The sequence below is a fragment of the Mesoplodon mirus genome, assembly GCF_964341445.2.
Source record: "Mesoplodon mirus genome assembly, chromosome: 7".
Lineage (NCBI taxonomy): Eukaryota > Metazoa > Chordata > Mammalia > Artiodactyla > Ziphiidae > Mesoplodon > Mesoplodon mirus.
This window is the reverse complement of record NC_138983.1, coordinates 108,072,195-108,089,722: the sequence shown is the minus strand read 5'-3', so window position 1 is coordinate 108,089,722 and position 17,528 is coordinate 108,072,195. Positions and strand designations below refer to the sequence as shown.

Sequence of the window (17,528 nt, the reverse complement as noted above, 5' to 3'; positions counted from 1 at the left end):
ATATAACTTTTGTTCATTTTGTTGATGTCCTCACCATACTTCTATATTTGCTACAGAGCATTCTTCTCACTATATTGTGATTTTAAGGTTTTCTTTATAAGTTTCATCTATTTTATTTTTCTGTGTTATCTTGTGATTATCTCAACAGGTTGGTACTCTTTTTAGGCACCTAGTCCCTATAATCAGTCAAGATTTGTTTACTCAGGCCCAAATTAAGCATTTTCCTTTGGAGCAAAAGTCAGATGAAAGCCAGAGTCTTTTGTAACCTAATGTTGGAAGTCATATAGTTATATTCCATTACTTTTGTCATAATCTATTCTCCAGAAACAGGTTACTAGCTTCAGCCCACAGTGGAAGAAAAGGGATTACACTGTAAATATCAGCAGGTGGAAATCACTGTGACCTGTTTTATAGTCTACCTACTACAGGTGTCACCATATTATTTTCATATTTTATATTTTAAGAAATAAAATATTACACTGTTGAGGTCATCTGTCTTCCCTATCCTGGTGCCATTTACCTGCACTCCTTTTCCCTTTGTCCTCAGAGGTAAACGCTATAGTCACTTGTTGTCTCAAGTTCATATATTAAAAATTGTATATATATAGTTATCCATGAATATTATATTTTTATTTTTTACATAAGTGACATCATATGCAATATTCTGTAAATTTCCTTGTTCACTAACTATTATATTTTGAGGTATATCTGTTTTGTTTCATAAAGATATGGTCTATTCATTTTAGCAGTCTTAATTTTTAAATGAACGAAAAACACAGTTTATGTATCCATTCTCCTTCTGATGGACATGTGAGTTGTTTTCAATTTTTTGTTATTAAGCTTACATTGCAGTGAAGTACTTTTATATTTCCTTGTGCATGTGTGGGAGAGTTTCTCCAGGTTTTACATACAGAAGTAGAATTGCTTTCCCAAATTGATCTGCAAACAACATTTTTATGCTTCTCAGAAAAATCTTAACTCTATCTGGGGTACTTTTGGGCTTCACTCTGAGCAGAAGTGGGATAACTTTCTATTCAGGCTCTGTTAGTTTTCTCATTTTTCACAAGAGCACGTCAACTCCAGCTTTACTTTCTATTAAGGCTAAAGGGAATTACCTGACAAAAGCCGTATGTCACGCTTTTGTCAGAGAGAACAAACTCAAAGTCACATCTAGCCAAGATCTATCAAATGCTCAGATGGAAAAAAAATGCTTATGGAAGATTACTTGGAAAATACTCAGACTATCCATTCTGTCTGATGCTCTAAATATGGATTAATCTAGAGCATCAAAGGAATTAAATTATATCAAATCTTCCCTAGCCTAGAGCCTCACCACTCAAAGTATGGTTCACGGACCAGCAGCGTAAGCATCACCTGGAAGCTTTTTATAAATGCAGATTATATGGCCCTCCTCTCCTGATCTGTTGAAAGGGGGCGTATTTTAACAAGACTCTCAAGTGATTGTATGTATATTAAAGATTAAAGGAAGAGCACAGTTTTAGATAATTACTTCTAATTTTGTTGTTGATGATTGGGTTTCATCTGTCTTTACTGAAGTAGATGAAACTCATTGTTATGTACACAATAACAATGTTCAGATCATTGGCCATTACATCAAATATTAAACTGTTAATGAGGACCCTCCAGAAAAATTTGTCTAATCTAGCGTCAGAAATAGCTGCATTTCTACTGAGTAACTGATTCATTTTAATCCTTAAAAGAGTGGGAAATGTGTAACTGATCATAGTTTCTTTTTCTTTAACTAATTACCACAAATGGGACTAACCTATGACAGGCATACAGACACTTTGAATTAGTCTCAAACTTGGCTCCATTTTATGTCTCAATATTTGCTGTTTTCATAATTTTCATATGTTTTAATTCACATTTTCTAGCTGTATTCTATGTATCATTGTGAACCACATTAACTTATATTTGGAACAAGAGAACAAAGGAGTAGAACATGAGGTGATGACAAATTATACCAAATACAATAGTATCCCATAGTTCTGATCACTCAATCAATACATTCTCTCTTGGTGTCATCCTATAAAATAATGAATGAGACCTAAAGAAGACAAATCGCAACACATCTCTGCCTGATGAGTATGAAATTAGAGTTAATGTAATGGATTTTTTAAAAAGAATTTATTTTTTAGAGCAATTTACAACAAAATGAGAAAGCAGAGATTTCTCATCTACCTCCCATCCCCCCACATGTATACCCTCTCCCATTATCAACATCACTCACCAGAATGATTCATCACTCACAGAATGAAGATCACTCACATTTTTACCAAAGATGAACCTACATTAACACATCATAATCACCAATAGTCATAGTTTATGTTAGTGTTCACTCTTGGTGTTGTACATTCTATAGATTTGGACAAATGTATAAGGACATATATTCATCATTATGATATCATTCAGAGTATTTTCACTGCCCTAAAAATCATTTGTACTCTGTTTATCCATCTCTCCCATATGATAAGAGTATGTTTAGTTTTATAAGAAACTGCCAAACTGTCTTCCAAAGAGACTGTATTATTTTGTATTCCCATCAGCAAGATATGAGAGTTCCTATTGCTTCACATCCTCAACAGAATTTGGTGTTTTCAGTGTTCTGGATTTGGACCCTTCTAATAAGTGTGTAGTGGTATCTCATTTTTGTTTTAATTTTCATTTCTGTGATGACATAAGATGTGGTGTATCTTTTCATATAATTATTTGCCATCTGCATATCTTCTTTGATGACATGTCTGTTAAGGTTTTGGGGCCATTTTAAACTCATGTTGTTGAAGTTCTTATGTTGATTTTTAAAAGTACTTTGTATATTTTAAATAACTTTCATTTATCAGATGTGCCTTTTTGCAAACATTTTCATTGAGGCTGTGGCTTGTCTCCTAATTCTCTTGACTTTTTTTCACAGAATATATTATGGAAATTTAAAAACTTATAAGTACTTTGAAAAATAAAACATTTTAAGGAATGAACACCATACTTAAATAAAATTTAAATGCCAGCACTATGAGATGATGCTCCACATGGCAACAATTGGCATAATCATGAGGCACGAGTTTGCCTGGGTTTGGTACCACATCCTAATTTGAAATTTCTAGGATTTTTCCAAGTAGTTTAGTTCTTACAAAATGTTTCTCTAAATGTTTAGTCTTTTATCAATCATAATTGAAATATAGCCCAAAGTGTATTGTACTTAAAATCAGTAGATATATAAATTAAATTGGTTACTTATTAGAAGTGTGACCTTGTCAAAGATACTTATCTGCCCCCTGAGTTTCCATTTCCAAAGAAGACAGTAATAATATCCACTTCAAATGTTTGTTGACAGTATTATTGATATAAGCTATGCAAAAGAGACTGGCACAGAGCCTGGTAATAATCAAGCACTAGTGCTTCTCTCTGTTAATTAACCTTGTACTGTTTTGTTGATATATCCAAAAATGACAAAGTTAGAGAACATTTAGAAAATGTTGTTCAAACCACAATGTTAATAGCTGCATAGTCATCCTTAATTTAACTGATTTCTTAGTGTTGGACATTTGAATTATTTCTTATTTTCTACTCATAAATGCTGTTAAGTATATACTTATATCTCTGTGTACATTGTTTATTATTTACTTATGCAAAACACATTTCTAGAAATAAAATATGAGATTGAAGGATATGACTATTTTGAGACTCTTGATTTTCACTGTCAAATTGTCCTTCAGAAATTTAATATTTTTGTTTTCAGTATATGAATTTAGTCTTAATCCTAAATCAGAATTGGAAGCAATTATAATTAAATACATTGAAAATTTTTTGAAATAGGTGTGGAACATAACTTATGACCAAGATGACCTTAACATTTTCCTCAGCTTCACTTAACATTTGACAGGTTTCCTCCTGACTGTGGTCCCCTAACCTCCATTTTCTTAGAGCATTTACTTTATAAGGACTGCAGTTATAAATTCCTTCTTTGCTTCATGAAATGTAAATCTTTACCCAGTCTCTTACCTGTTTTAAAACCCAAGAATGTCTTTCTCAAGGACCTGGGAGCCATTTTTATTTTTTGAAATGTAATCATCAAAAAAGAGAGGGTCCCTATTTCCCAGACTCTATAAGATGGTAAGAGGCTAACTTCAATAAGCACCAGTTAGTAAACATAGATGGCCTTATCACACTGGCCAAACTCCTCCTTAATGTCCTCTACCTTTCCAGATCTTAAGAACTCACTTTCTGTTTCACAGTTGAGTTTAAGCTCTCTCCTCTATTGCAATAAGTTTAACTCCTACTACAATAGTCTTGAATAAAGTCTTTTTTCCCTGCTTAACTCCAACAGGTGCAATTTTCTTTTGACACTTACCATCTTGTTTGAAGGCATCTGAGGAATGATAAAGATTGATGGGGGAATAATAATGTTGAGCTGCCCCTCGCCAGCTCGGTGAAGAAACACTCAGTGTTCCTAATGGAGGACTGCTGTATCGTGGTCTAGCCTTTGAACCATAGAGGGATGAAAATGAACTCTTCTTAATTCTTAGCAAAGTAGCATATGAAGTAGGGAGACCAGGGAGAGTTCCAGAATATTCTGTAAAACAAATAATAATAATAATGAAAAGTGAATTCTGAGGAAACTGGGTTTTTTTTTTTAATGAAAATTTTTCTTCTGAAGACATTGTTGAAAATCTCCCTTGGAGATGCAACAAAATGCAAACTACAGTGGGAATGGAAAAAATAAAATATTAAAAAATATTTTTTAACATTTTCTGAAAACTCTACTAGTTATAAAGTTGGTTTTGCAAGAAAGAAAGAAAGAGAGAAAAAAAGACATAAAGGAGGAATGAAAAGAAAGGAAAGGAGGGACTTCCCTGGTGGCACAATGGTTAGGATCCGCCTGCCAATGCAGGGTACACGGGTTTGAGCCCTGGTCTGGGAAGACCCCACATGCCTTGGAGCAACTAAGCCCATGTGCCACAACTACTGAGCCTGCACTCTAGAGCCTATGAGCCACAACTACTGAGCCCACGTGCCACAACTATTGGATCCTGCACACCTAGAGCCCGTGCTCACAACAAAAGAAGCCACCACAATGAGAAGCTCGTGCACCACAACAAAGAGTAGCCCCTGCTTGCCGCAAACAGAGAAAGCCCATGCACAGGAATGAAGACTCAATGCAACCAAAAATAAATAAATTAATTAATTAAAAAAAAAGAAAAGGAAAGGAGGAAGGAAAAGAGAAAAAGGAAGGAAGGAAAGAAGGAAGAAAGGAAGGGAGGGAAGAAGGTCGCAATCCATCCAAATTTCATTTCTTTTATTTTCTTTGTCAGGAATATTTGGTCTTAATATTAAAATATCCATTCACACACATTTAATCAGTTCTTTATTATTTAAACATGAGAAAAAGAGGAAAACAGCATTGTCAATTACATTCTACAAATATAGATTGGATCTTCATCATCTAAAATTTATCATTTAGTAAGAAATGTGTCTAATGAAGCATATATATTTGCACTAGACTGTAAGTTATGTCTCATGTTCTTGAAAAGCAGTCAAATTCATTATGGAATGTAAACAAAAAATAGATGGAATTTGTCTTGTAGAGTTTGTTATATATAATCTATATAACAATATTATTAAGTAGGAATACTATTATGAAATTCCTACCTTTAATGATTATTGAGAAACGTATCGCCCATATTTTACTTTAATTTCCAAGATTTTTCATTAGAAAAGATATGCATAGTGCCTGAAGTAGATTGTACTGACTCTTCTTTATGACCACAGGGAAGTCAGTTTGGTGTATAGATCAAACTTTTAAAAACATAAAATAATTATGATGAATTCTAAAAAACAATTAAGAATTGGATTTTTTCTATGTCTAATATCAGCTGTATTTGACAATTCGTTGATTTTGGAAATACTTTTAGGAGTCAGACATTTTTAGTCAGGGTATTTGACATTTCAACTTAATGGATGCTAATTTAATTTTGGATAAAAAATAATTTATATTTGTGAGTAAGCTTTCTTACAATTAAGATTATTTAGAATCATTATCCTGTCTCATAGAGATATTTTGGAATACATGAAACATTTCTGTGATTTGAAAATAACCCTTTAGGAGTTAAGCATCAAATCAAATTTAACATTTTCTGTTCTGTGAAACTGTAAATATGATTTCTCTGAAACTCAAAAAGGTATATTTTTAGATGCACTACACCTTTAAAATGAGCATGATATGTGTAGTCCAATCCCATCAGGAGCTGTTAAGAGATTCATGTCCTTTAGTCTTTGTGTTCAACCACAAGTCTGGTAAAAGTGGATCAATTTTAACTGAAAATAGCTAGACTCTCCTGGGCAAACTATATGAGAGCAGATTATGGGTAGACATAAAATCTCCTTTAAAACCTGAAATTAAATGCAAGTTTTGGCACCTAGAAGTGTAAGGTAATGAAAAGAGAATGAGTTTCCTTTAAGGCAGTTTGTAGTTTTAGTCTCTGAACCTACTCATTTCTCTATGCAGTCTGTTGCTGTTTTTTTAGCTGCCTACCTTGCTCATATAAAAAAGAAAAAAAGAACTGTCCCATGCTAGTGTTTAAAATGGAGTATGAGAACATGACTTATAGTTCTTAAAGCTAGATAAGGATAATCAATGGAAAACTAGAAAGGCCATAATGAGGTTCGAAAAAGACAGGATCATGCTTGTAAAACATACACACACACACAGACACACAGACACACAGACACACAGACACACACACACACACACACACACATATATATATATACAAAATGCATACTGTCCAAGTGGTATGATAATTGACTTATGACACTCCATGTAATTAGAGATGAACCAAATTAGGATTTGCTTGTTGTGTTTCACAATAGGATTTCATTTGTTATGTAATCAGTTGCACTGTTGCTGTAGAAATTACTTTTTCATCAATTAAAGTGACTCCAAAGCTGCTACTAGAAATCGAACAATTTATTCATTCATTCATGTATTCAAAAAGCGTGTAATGAGAACTCAGTAAGGGATAAGTGTGAGGGATACAAGGATGAACAATTATAGTTGTCCCTTCATATCTGCAGATTCTGCATCCACAGATTCAACCAAACACAAATTAAAAATATTCAGGGAAAAAAATTTCCAGGAAGTTCCAAAAAGCAAAACTTGAATTTGCTGCACACCAACAACTATTTATATAATATTTACATTGTACTAGGTATTATAGATAATCTAGAGATGATTTAAAGTATTCAGGAGGACGAATTATATGTAAATACTAAGCCATTTTATACAAGGGCCTTGAGCATCCTTGGATCTTGGTATCCAAAGGAGTCTTGGAACCATTGTCCCATGGATTCTGGGAGAAAATTGTATTGCATCAGCCTTCAAGGACCTTATGATCTATTGATGAAGAAAGGTGAATATGTGTTCAACTTTAGTGTGAGAGAAAAGTAAATTCAGGAACCTATGAACTCTCATCCACAGCTGAAGAATCCTCACATTCAGCCTAAGGACATCAGAAAATGACTTTCAGATGAAATACTATCCAAACTGAGCCCTGAAAGCCTGTTAGTGATTAGCTCAGCAAAACTCTGTGTAGGAAAAGAAAGATATTCTATACAAAAGGGAGAAAGTATATGAAGACCGGGAAAGGAAAGGCAGCATGTCATACTTGGTAGATTAAAATAGTCTGGAACTCAGGGTTAGAGACATACAGGTTAGAGAAGAGGTAAGGCTGGATAATTAAGCAAGGGACCAGTGATGAAATGCCTGGTATATCATGTGAAAATGGAAGGAAAACAATATGCATTTTAGAAAGACCACTCTGGCTGAAGTGCCATTTGGACTAAGACAAAAGGAAAAAAGACTACCCAAGAGACTAAAACTGTAATAAAAGCAAAGTTTAGTCAAAACTGAGAAGGTGATCATCTGTATGGGAAGGAAATAAATAAAATTACAGACAGATTGAATTGCAGGCAAGGAAGGGAAAGTAAGAAACTGAGGATGGTCTGTGCTACAAGAAGATGGATAAAAATGCAGGAAAAGTCACGTGCTTGAGATGAAAGCTCAATAATTCACTTTTGGGCAGGTAGAGAGCTAGAGGTGCTTCTAGCGCATTTATGTTGATTATAAAATTCTGCAAACATAAAGGCTCATGAGAGATTATTAAATGGTAAACAAATAGGTGGTTATAAAAACTATGAGAATTGATAAATTTGCCAATGAAATAGGTAAAATTAAAACTTGAGTGTTTAAAATGGTAACCTGAGGAGCACCAGCATTTCAAATAAAAGCAGAGGTAGTGGAACCTGGAAAGAAAAGAGGAAAATCAGAAAAGTGGGATGTCATTGAAGGGAAGGGAAGGGAAGAGAGTCTTTCAAAGCAAATGGGACAGCAGTAGACAGTGTTAAAGATCAGTGTGGAGAGGCTGCCCTGCAAAGAGGGGATGCCCAGGAGTATCAAAGCTGCCCTACTGTTCCACATACAATGCACAGTTGTACGTGAAAGTGGGGTCAGAGTCAGGAGCTGAAGAGTACTTTCCAGGCTCTGGAGAGAGTCTCAAACCCCTAAGCTGCCATTTCCATTGCATTAGAAGTAAAGACCCTGGACTTAGCTGGTAGCCTCCATTAGTCTCCTGGTCTGAACGCAACTGATTATTAATTCAGTGAGGTATCCCTCTCTCAAGGGCATTTTTAATTCTTCTACCTGATGCCGTTCTAGCTGCCCAGGCTTTTTTTTCTGACATCTCTGATTTTTCCACTCTGCAATCCCAGTTCTGGGGATCCTCAGCTCTGGAAAATAGATATATTAGCATAAATAAATGGGAAGTGGTGTTTCAATTACAGGACTTTTATATTTCCATCTTATCTTCTGTCCTCAAGCTCCATACTTCGTTAGATCTCTTGATGATGGTGCTTCCTATTTCATTGAGAAATTAGAAGAAATCAGAAGAAAGTGTCCTTCACATGCTCCCACCACCTGTTTGTACACTCATATACCCTGCCTTGCATTCACTGATATGCTATAGATAAATAGTCTGTGTACCTATTAAAGGCCAGTTGTGTGCACTGAATCTCATTCCATCCTATCTTGACTCCTGAAGGACATCGTTCTAGAAATTCCCCTCTGTCTCTCCTTCAACATCAATCATCGTCTCCCTGTTAGATCGTTCCCATAACTGTACAGAAATTCCTCTAACCTTAAAAAGGCCACCTTGACCTACCATTTCTTCCACTTATTTTCCTTTACATCAAGACTTCCTGAGAAGAGCTATGAATGGTCATTGTGTTCAATTCCTCTCCTCCCCTTCTCCCTTGAGCCTATTCCAAGCAGCCTTGCCTGTACCACTCCACAATAAAGACTCTCTTCCAAGTTAACAGTGACCAGGTCACTGCTAAATATAAGGATCAATTATCACTGTACTAGTCCTATCAGCCATGTGCAACATGGCTAACCATTCCTTTCTTCTTTAAATATTTTCTTCATGTGATTCTGGGATACTGCAATCTCATGTTTTTATTCCTATTTCATTGGATACTTCTTATTTCCTTGCCTAGTTCTTCTTTGTCTCTTCAACTTCTAAATGTTGATGTACTATAAAAAAAAATCTTCTCCATTTACACTAGCTCTTAAATGTTCATGAACATCAACTCCTTCCCAGATGAATTCCACATTTACTCTAGTCTCAGTTACTTGGACCCCGCTCCAAGTCTTTGATATTCTGATATTTCCTACTCTTAACTCCTTGTCCTAAGTAATGTCTCTTTGCTCACTCTCCTTTAGTGGTTCTGCCTTAGCTCCTAAAAATTTCCTGACCTCTGTCCTAAAAGACATCTTTCAAAATAGATCATTTGGTAAATATTACACAGGGTTCAGAATCTGTTTTTAGTCATCACTTCAAGAACGGTTATTTAAGAAATAAGAGAGTAGGTTGGGTCTAAATTCTGAGCCCAGGATTTCAAAGAGCTTAGTGAAATATAAATACTAAGTGACAACCTAGTGGCCTCTGGACTGAATTCCTTCCACACGTAACTCCTTGCTTGTTTTCAGCAAGCTCAAACATCATTTTCTCCCAAATTCACTCTTTTCTCACTCAGCATTCATTGACTTTTTCAACATTTCTTCATTGAATTTCTACTAAGTGTTGGGAATTGGGGATACAGTTGCAAGTAAATCACATGCGGTTCCTGACTTCATGGAATTTACAATCTGGGAGTATTGATAGAAGATTACACTTGAGTAAAGTATTAATAGAGGAACATTAAATAAACAAACAAAATTATTCTTAAAATATATAAAACCAAGCACTATGATACATATGATGAAGAAAAAGGAAAACAAAGAAAGCAGAGTGCCCTGGGAGGAAGCTTGCCAACATTTAGTTTTCTTTGCAGACATCATGACTGAGTTACTGGGAACAAAATCTCTTCTCTTGGCTGTGGTGTGTACATCTTCCTCCTACACCTTGGCCACTCGTTTTATTGAATGAGAATTTTGGATCTGTCAGTAAACCTATCTGCAGTATAGGCTCCAAAGTTAGATGGCCTTATTTAATCTGGACTCTACCTCACAGCAGCTCTGTGGCTTTGGGCAAGACATGAATAGTTCTGTGCCCCAATTTCCTTGTCTTTAGAATGGGAGGTAACAATAGTACTTCCCTCATAGGTTGCTGTAGAGATTAAATAAATCAATACACATAAAGCACTTAGAACTTTAGAGCTTTACCTGGTTCACAGTAAGAACTCAATATATGATAAATATATTATCTGCATTTTTTAACATATGATATCTATATCTATATCTATATATCTATATATCTATATATAGATATATTATCTGCACTTTAGTTAACACCCTGTACTACTTTCTGGTGGACATAATTTTTTTCCAGTTTTATTGAGATATAATTAACATGCAGCACTGTATAAGTTTAAGGTGTACAACATAATGTTTTGACTTACATACATTATGAGTTGATCCCCACAATGGGTTTAGTGAGCACCCATCATCTCATATAGATACAACATCATATAATTAGAAAAAAAAACTTTTTTCCTTGTGATGAGAATGCAGGATTTACTCTCTTAACAACTTTCATTTATAACATACAGCAGTGTTTATTATCTTTATAATGTACATTCTATCCCTAGTACTTATTTATCTTATAACCAGAAGTTTGTACTTTTTGATCACCTTCATCCATCCAATTTCCCCTTCCCCAACCCAAAATCTCTGGTAACCACAAATCTGATCTCCTTTTTTATGGGTTTGTTTGTTTGTTTGGTTGGTTGGTTTTGAAGTATAACTGACATGCAATATTGTTAGTTCTTGGTAGACAAGATAGTGACTCAATATTTCTATATATTTCAAAATGATCACCATGATAAGTCTAGCTGTCATCTGTCACCATACAAAAATATTACATAACTGTTGGCTATATTCCTCACACAGTTCATTTCATACCTGTGACTCATTTATTTTTTAATTGAAAGTTTTTACTGCTTAATCTTCCTTATCTATTTCTCTCCTCCCCCTATCTCCCTCCCCTCTGGCAACCACCTGTTTTTCCTCTGTACCTATGACCCTGTTTCTTTTTGGTTATGCTTGATCATTTTTCATTTATTTTTTAGATTCTGCATATAAGTGAAATCACACAGTGTTTGTCTTTCTCTTTCTGCCATATTTCACTTAGCATAATATCCTCTAGGTCCATCCATGTTGTCACAAATGGCAAAATTTCATTCTCTTTTAGGGCTAAGTAATATTCACACACACACACATATATATATATATATATATATATAAAATATCTTATTTGCTCTATCCATTCATCTCTTGATGGGCACTTAAGTTGTTTCCATATCCTGGCTATTGTAAATAATGCTTCAGTAAGCAGAAGGGTGCATATATCTTTTCAATTTAGTGTTCATAGTGGCTGCACCAATCTACATTCCCATCTGGTGGACGTAATTGAATATTGGGCTTACTCCTTCCAGGTTTGATTGGGTTACAAAGTGAAAGTATAAATACCATATTTTAATACTCACTTTACTCTGAGGAATTAATAGCATGAAAAATGAAAAAGGCGAATAGTTAGACTTCTATTACCTTGACAGATGTATTCCCATGAGTGAGATCCTAAGAAAAAAGTGTGGCCACTGATGGAAACCAAAGCCTATAAATTCTTGTGTTTATATTGGCTAAATCAATATTTATCTATCTTTTCCCTATTCCTGTCCAGGGTTTGGAAGGAAAAGTGACTCATAATTTCTTTCCAGAGAAATCTTCATCAGTTGCTCAAACTTTTAATGAACATCTATGTTGAAAGTGTCAGCAGAAGCTAGTTATACATTAATCATTTTTTCTTCTATTTTCCCACTTCTTACAGATCAGACTTTAGGGAATGTGCATTACAGTTATTAAGTGGTCTAGAGATTTTGTGATAAAACTCAATTAACCTGGTACTCTCACACCATGGAATTCCAGCTGGAGGTTGCGTACGAGTAAATATTAATTCCTTCATTAAATATTTCCTAATAAAATGACCCTGAATATTATCTGACCCAGGACAACTGCACTTATATTATTTAATAAAATTGTAGACTATTAAGTCAGAATGACATTGCCACCACTTCAGTCTTGGAACTAGTAACACTGTTTTTTCACTAATTAAAAGATGAGTTTATAGATGTAACATTGTTATTGAATGTAAATAATATTCAAGAAATAATGGATTAGAGTTAGCAGGACTATAATTTTATGGCAATATTTATGAGTAAATAAAAATGAACATGCCAATATGATAAAGGATATATTTTAAAATATTTAATCTCTTACCATATTTGAAACTTCCTGAATTTTCTGGTACCAACTATACTCCAGGATTCTATCTCTATTACTAAGTGTGAAAAACATATGTACCAGGAACTTAAAGCACTTAAAATCTTAATGAAAAAAACTGGACCATCACTACTGGACTCTGTATTTGAATGTTTTCTGTCCATTATCCATACAGTGCTGTTAATTTTTATAGCCAAACAAGGATAAGCAACAGCAAAAATTTATGAAATGACAGGTCTTTATATAAATTCATTTATTTCCTATATTTCTAGTTTGATTTTAAATAGTTATTTAAACTCATAAATATAAGTAAACTATAGCAGCAAGTGATATGTGATGTTCTGAAGAATATTAATGCTTAGTCACTGGCTCATAAATCAGAGGAGCAAAGAGTGCCACCATCTACTGATGACACTGTACACAGAAAGAGCAGAAGTCATACAATATCTGTGCCCACAGTGTGACTCAATTTGGCATCAAAGTCAGCATAAAGAAATTTAATATCTGATCTTTTTCAAGGTAATTGCTAAGGCTGTCCTCTCTTTGATATGAATTAATGTTAATTGTGCAACTTTAGCCTGCTACTATTTTATGAAGCTTGCAAGGATGGATGTAGCAACTCAGCGAAGCCAGTCATGTGAAGCATATTTAGAACTGGTTAATAATTTATAAATAATGCACATCATTTCAATTTGGTTGTCTTCATCTATGGCAGAGGACAGTCTGATAGAGCCTAGGTCACATGGGTTCTATGTCTCAACTAATCACTTTCTTCAAGAAGTGTGTTATGTGTAAACTTTACAATGTTTTAGCTGCAGGAGTAAGAAAGGAGTTCAGAGGATGATATTCACCATTTTTAAAGCACCAAAGTATGGCATCTAAACTGTAGTACTTTTCTTACTGAGGTAAGAAAAAAAAATTAACAGCATTGCATTTCTAGTGTTCTCTACATAAGAATGAAAAATAGACATACTTACAGGGTAAAAAAGAAACATAACTCTAAATTATTTCTATCACTTCTTTTTAGGTATACTGTGTTTGGATTTGAGGTCATAATGATTTCAAATTTGGAGAAATTTATCTTCTTTTCTGAATATTAATGCTCAGGTATATGCACAGATAGACCATGAAAGTTGTTACACCTTAATCTGGGAAGTATATATGCTTTTACTGCAAAAAATAAAAATAAAAAAGAGAGCTTCTTACAGTTCTTGTGTACATTTTTTTTCACTATTGTCAAACGTTTTTCAAAATCTATAGTATTTAGAGGGCAGACAGCAGAAGCAAGAAGAACTACAATCCTGCAGCCTGTGGAACAAAACCCATATTCATAGAAAGATAGAGAAGATGAAAAGGCAGAAGGTTATGTACCAGATGAAGGAACAAGGTAAAACCCCAGAAAAACAACTAAATGAAGTGGGGATAGGGAACCTTCCAGAAAAAGAATTCAGAATAATGATGGTGAAGATGATCCAGGACCTCAGAAAAGGAATGGAGGCAAAGATCAAAAAGATACAAGAAATGTATAACAGGGCCTCCCTGGTGGCGCAGTGGTTGGGAGTCCGCCTGCCGATGCAGGGGATACGGGTTCGTGCCCCGGTCTGGGAGGATCCCATATGCCGCGGAGCGGCTGGGCCTGTGGGCCATGGCCGCTGGGCCTGCGCATCCGGAGCCTGTGCTCCACAACGGGAGAGGCCACAGCAGTGAGAGGCCCGCATACCGCAAAAAAAAAAAAAAAAAAAAGAAAAAAAAAAAAGAAATGTATAACAAAGACATAGAAGAATTTAAGAAAAAACAGAGATGAACGATACAATAATAGAAATGAAAAATACAGTAGAAGGAATCAATAGCAGAATAGCTGAGGAAGAAAAACAGATTAGTGACCTGGAACACAGATTGGTGGAATTCACTGCTGCAGAAGAGAATAAAGAAGAAAGAATGGAAAGAAATAAAGACAGCCTAAGAGACTTCTCAGACAACATTAAACACAACAACATTCGAATCATAGGAGTCCCAGAAGGAGAAGAGAGAGAGGAAGAAACCAAGAAAATATTTGAAGAGATTAGAGTTGCAAAATTCCCTAACATGGGAAAGGAAATATTCACCCAAGTCCAGGAAGCACAGAGTCTGATACAGGATAAACCCAAGGAGAATCACGCTGAGACACCTAGTAATCAAATTGGCAAAAATTAAAGACAAAGAAAAATTATTGAAAGCAGCAAGGGAAAAATGACAAATAATATACAAGGGAAGTCCCATAAGATTAACAGCTGATTTCTCAGCAGAAATTCTAAAAGTCAGAAGGGAGTGGCATGATATACTTAAAGTTATGAAAGACAAGAATCTACAACAAAGACTACTCTACACAGCAAGGATGTCATTCAGATTCAATGGAGAAACCAAAAGCTTTAGAGACAAGCAAAATCTAAGAGAATTCAGCACCACCGAACCAGCTCTACAACAAATGCTAAAGGAACTTCTCTAAATGGGAAACACAAGAGAAGAAAAGGACCTACAAAAACAAACCCAAAACAATTAAGAAAATGGAAATAGAACCATACATATCAATAATTACCTTAAACATGAATGGACTAAATGCTCCAAACAAAAGACGCAGGCTTGCTGAATGGAGACAAAAACAAGACCCATATATATGCTGTCTACAAGACACCAACTTCAGACTTAGGGACACATACAGACTGAAAGTGCGGGGATGGAAAAAAATATTCCATGAAAATGGAAATCAAAAGAAAGCTGGAGTAGCAATACTCATATGAGATAAAATAGACTTTAAAATAAAGAATGTTACAAGAGACAAGGAAGGACACTAATGATCAAGGGATCAATCCAAGAAGAAGATATAACAATTATAAATATACATGCACCCCAGATAGGAGCACTTCAATACATAAGGCAACTGTTAACAGCTATGAAAGAGGAAATCAACAATGACACAATAATAGTGAGGGACTTTAACACTTCACTTACACCAATGGACAGATCATCCAAACAGAAAATTAATAAGGAAAAACAAGCTTTAAATGACACAATAGACCAAATAGATTTAACTGATACTTATAGGACATTCCACCCAAAAACAGCAGATTACACTTTCTACTCAAGTGCACAGGGAACACTTTCCAGGATAGATCACATCTTGGGTCACAAATCAAGCCTCAGTAAATTTAAGAAAATTGAAATCATATTGAACATCTTTTCTGATGACAACACTATGAGATTAGAAACCAATTACAGGGAAAACAAGTAAAAAAACACAAACACATGGAGGCTAAACAATATGTTACTAAATAACTAGGTGATCACTGAAAAAATCAAAGATGAAATAAAAAAATAACTTCAGACAAATGACAAAGAAAACACGATGATCCAAATACTACAGGATTCAGGAAAAGCAGTTCTAAGAGGGAAGTTTATAGCTATACAAGCCTATCTCAAGAAACAAGAAAAATCTCAAATAAACAATCTAACCTTACACCTAAAGGAATTAGAGAAAGAATAACAAACAAAACCCAAAGTTAGCAGAAGGAAACAAATCATAAAGATCAGAGCAGAAATAAATGAAATAGAAACAAAGAAAACAATAGCAATTAATAAAATTAACAGCTGGTTCTTTGAGAAGATAAACAAAATTGATAAACCATTAGCCAGACTCATGAAGAAAAACAGGGAGAGGACTAAAATCAATATAATTAGAAATGAAAAAGAAGAAGTTACAACAGACACTGCAGAAATACAAAGCATCCTAAGAGACTACTACAAGCAACTCTGTGACAATAAAGTGGACAACCTGGAAGAAATGGACAAATTCTTAGAAAGGTATAACCTTACATGACTGAACCATGAAGAAGTAGAAAATATGAACAGACAAATCACAAGTAATGAAATTAAAACTGTGAATAAAAGTCTTCCAACAAACAGAAGTCCAGGACCAGATGGCTTCACAGGTGAATTCTATCAAACATTTAGAGAAGAGCTAACACCCATCCTTCTCAAACTCTTCCAAAATACTGTAGAGGAAGGAACACTCCCAAATTCATTCTATGAGGCCACCATCACCCTGATACCAAAAGTAGAAAAAGATACTACCAAAAAAGAAAATTACAGACCAATATCACTGATGAATATAGATACAAAAATCCTCAACAAAATACTAGCAAACAGGATCCAACAACAGATTAAAAGGATCATACACCATGAACAAGTGGGATTTATCTGAGGGATGCAAGAATTCTTCAATATACACAAATCAAAAAATGTGATACATCATATTAACAAACTGAAGAAGAAAAACCATATGATCATCTCAATAGATGCAGAAAAAACTTTTGAAAAAATTCAACAGCCACTTATGATAAAAACCTTCCAGAAAGTGTGCATAGAGAGAACCTACCTCAACATAATAAAGGTCATATATGACAAACCCACAGCAAACATCATTCTCAACAATGAAAAACTGAAAGCATTTCCTCTAAAATCAGGAACAAGACAAGGATGTCCACTCTCACCATTATTATTCAACATTGTTTTGGAAGTTTTAGCCATGGCAATCAGAAAAGAAAAAGAAATAAAAGGAATCCAAATTGGAAAAGAGGAAGTGAAACTGTCACTATTTGCAGATGAAATGATACTATACATAGAGAATCCTAAAGATGCCACC

At 34.6% G+C, this 17,528-nt stretch overlaps 1 protein-coding gene across 3 annotated transcripts in view; it reads right to left on the bottom strand.

Annotated features, from left to right (window-relative positions):
* Positions 1-17,528, bottom strand: part of CNTN5 (contactin 5) — a gene marked incomplete at both ends in the record, with an annotated part of 851,694 nt that overhangs the window by 560,541 nt on the left and 273,625 nt on the right. Inside the window, one exon of one of the 3 annotated variants that reach the window (XM_082627404.1) lies at positions 4,370-4,591. The exons of the other annotated variants lie outside the window; for them this stretch is intronic. Within the exon in view, the coding sequence (XP_082483530.1) occupies positions 4,370-4,591 (222 nt within the window). The remainder of the gene's footprint in view (positions 1-4,369; positions 4,592-17,528) is intronic. 3 annotated transcript variants of the gene reach the window in all.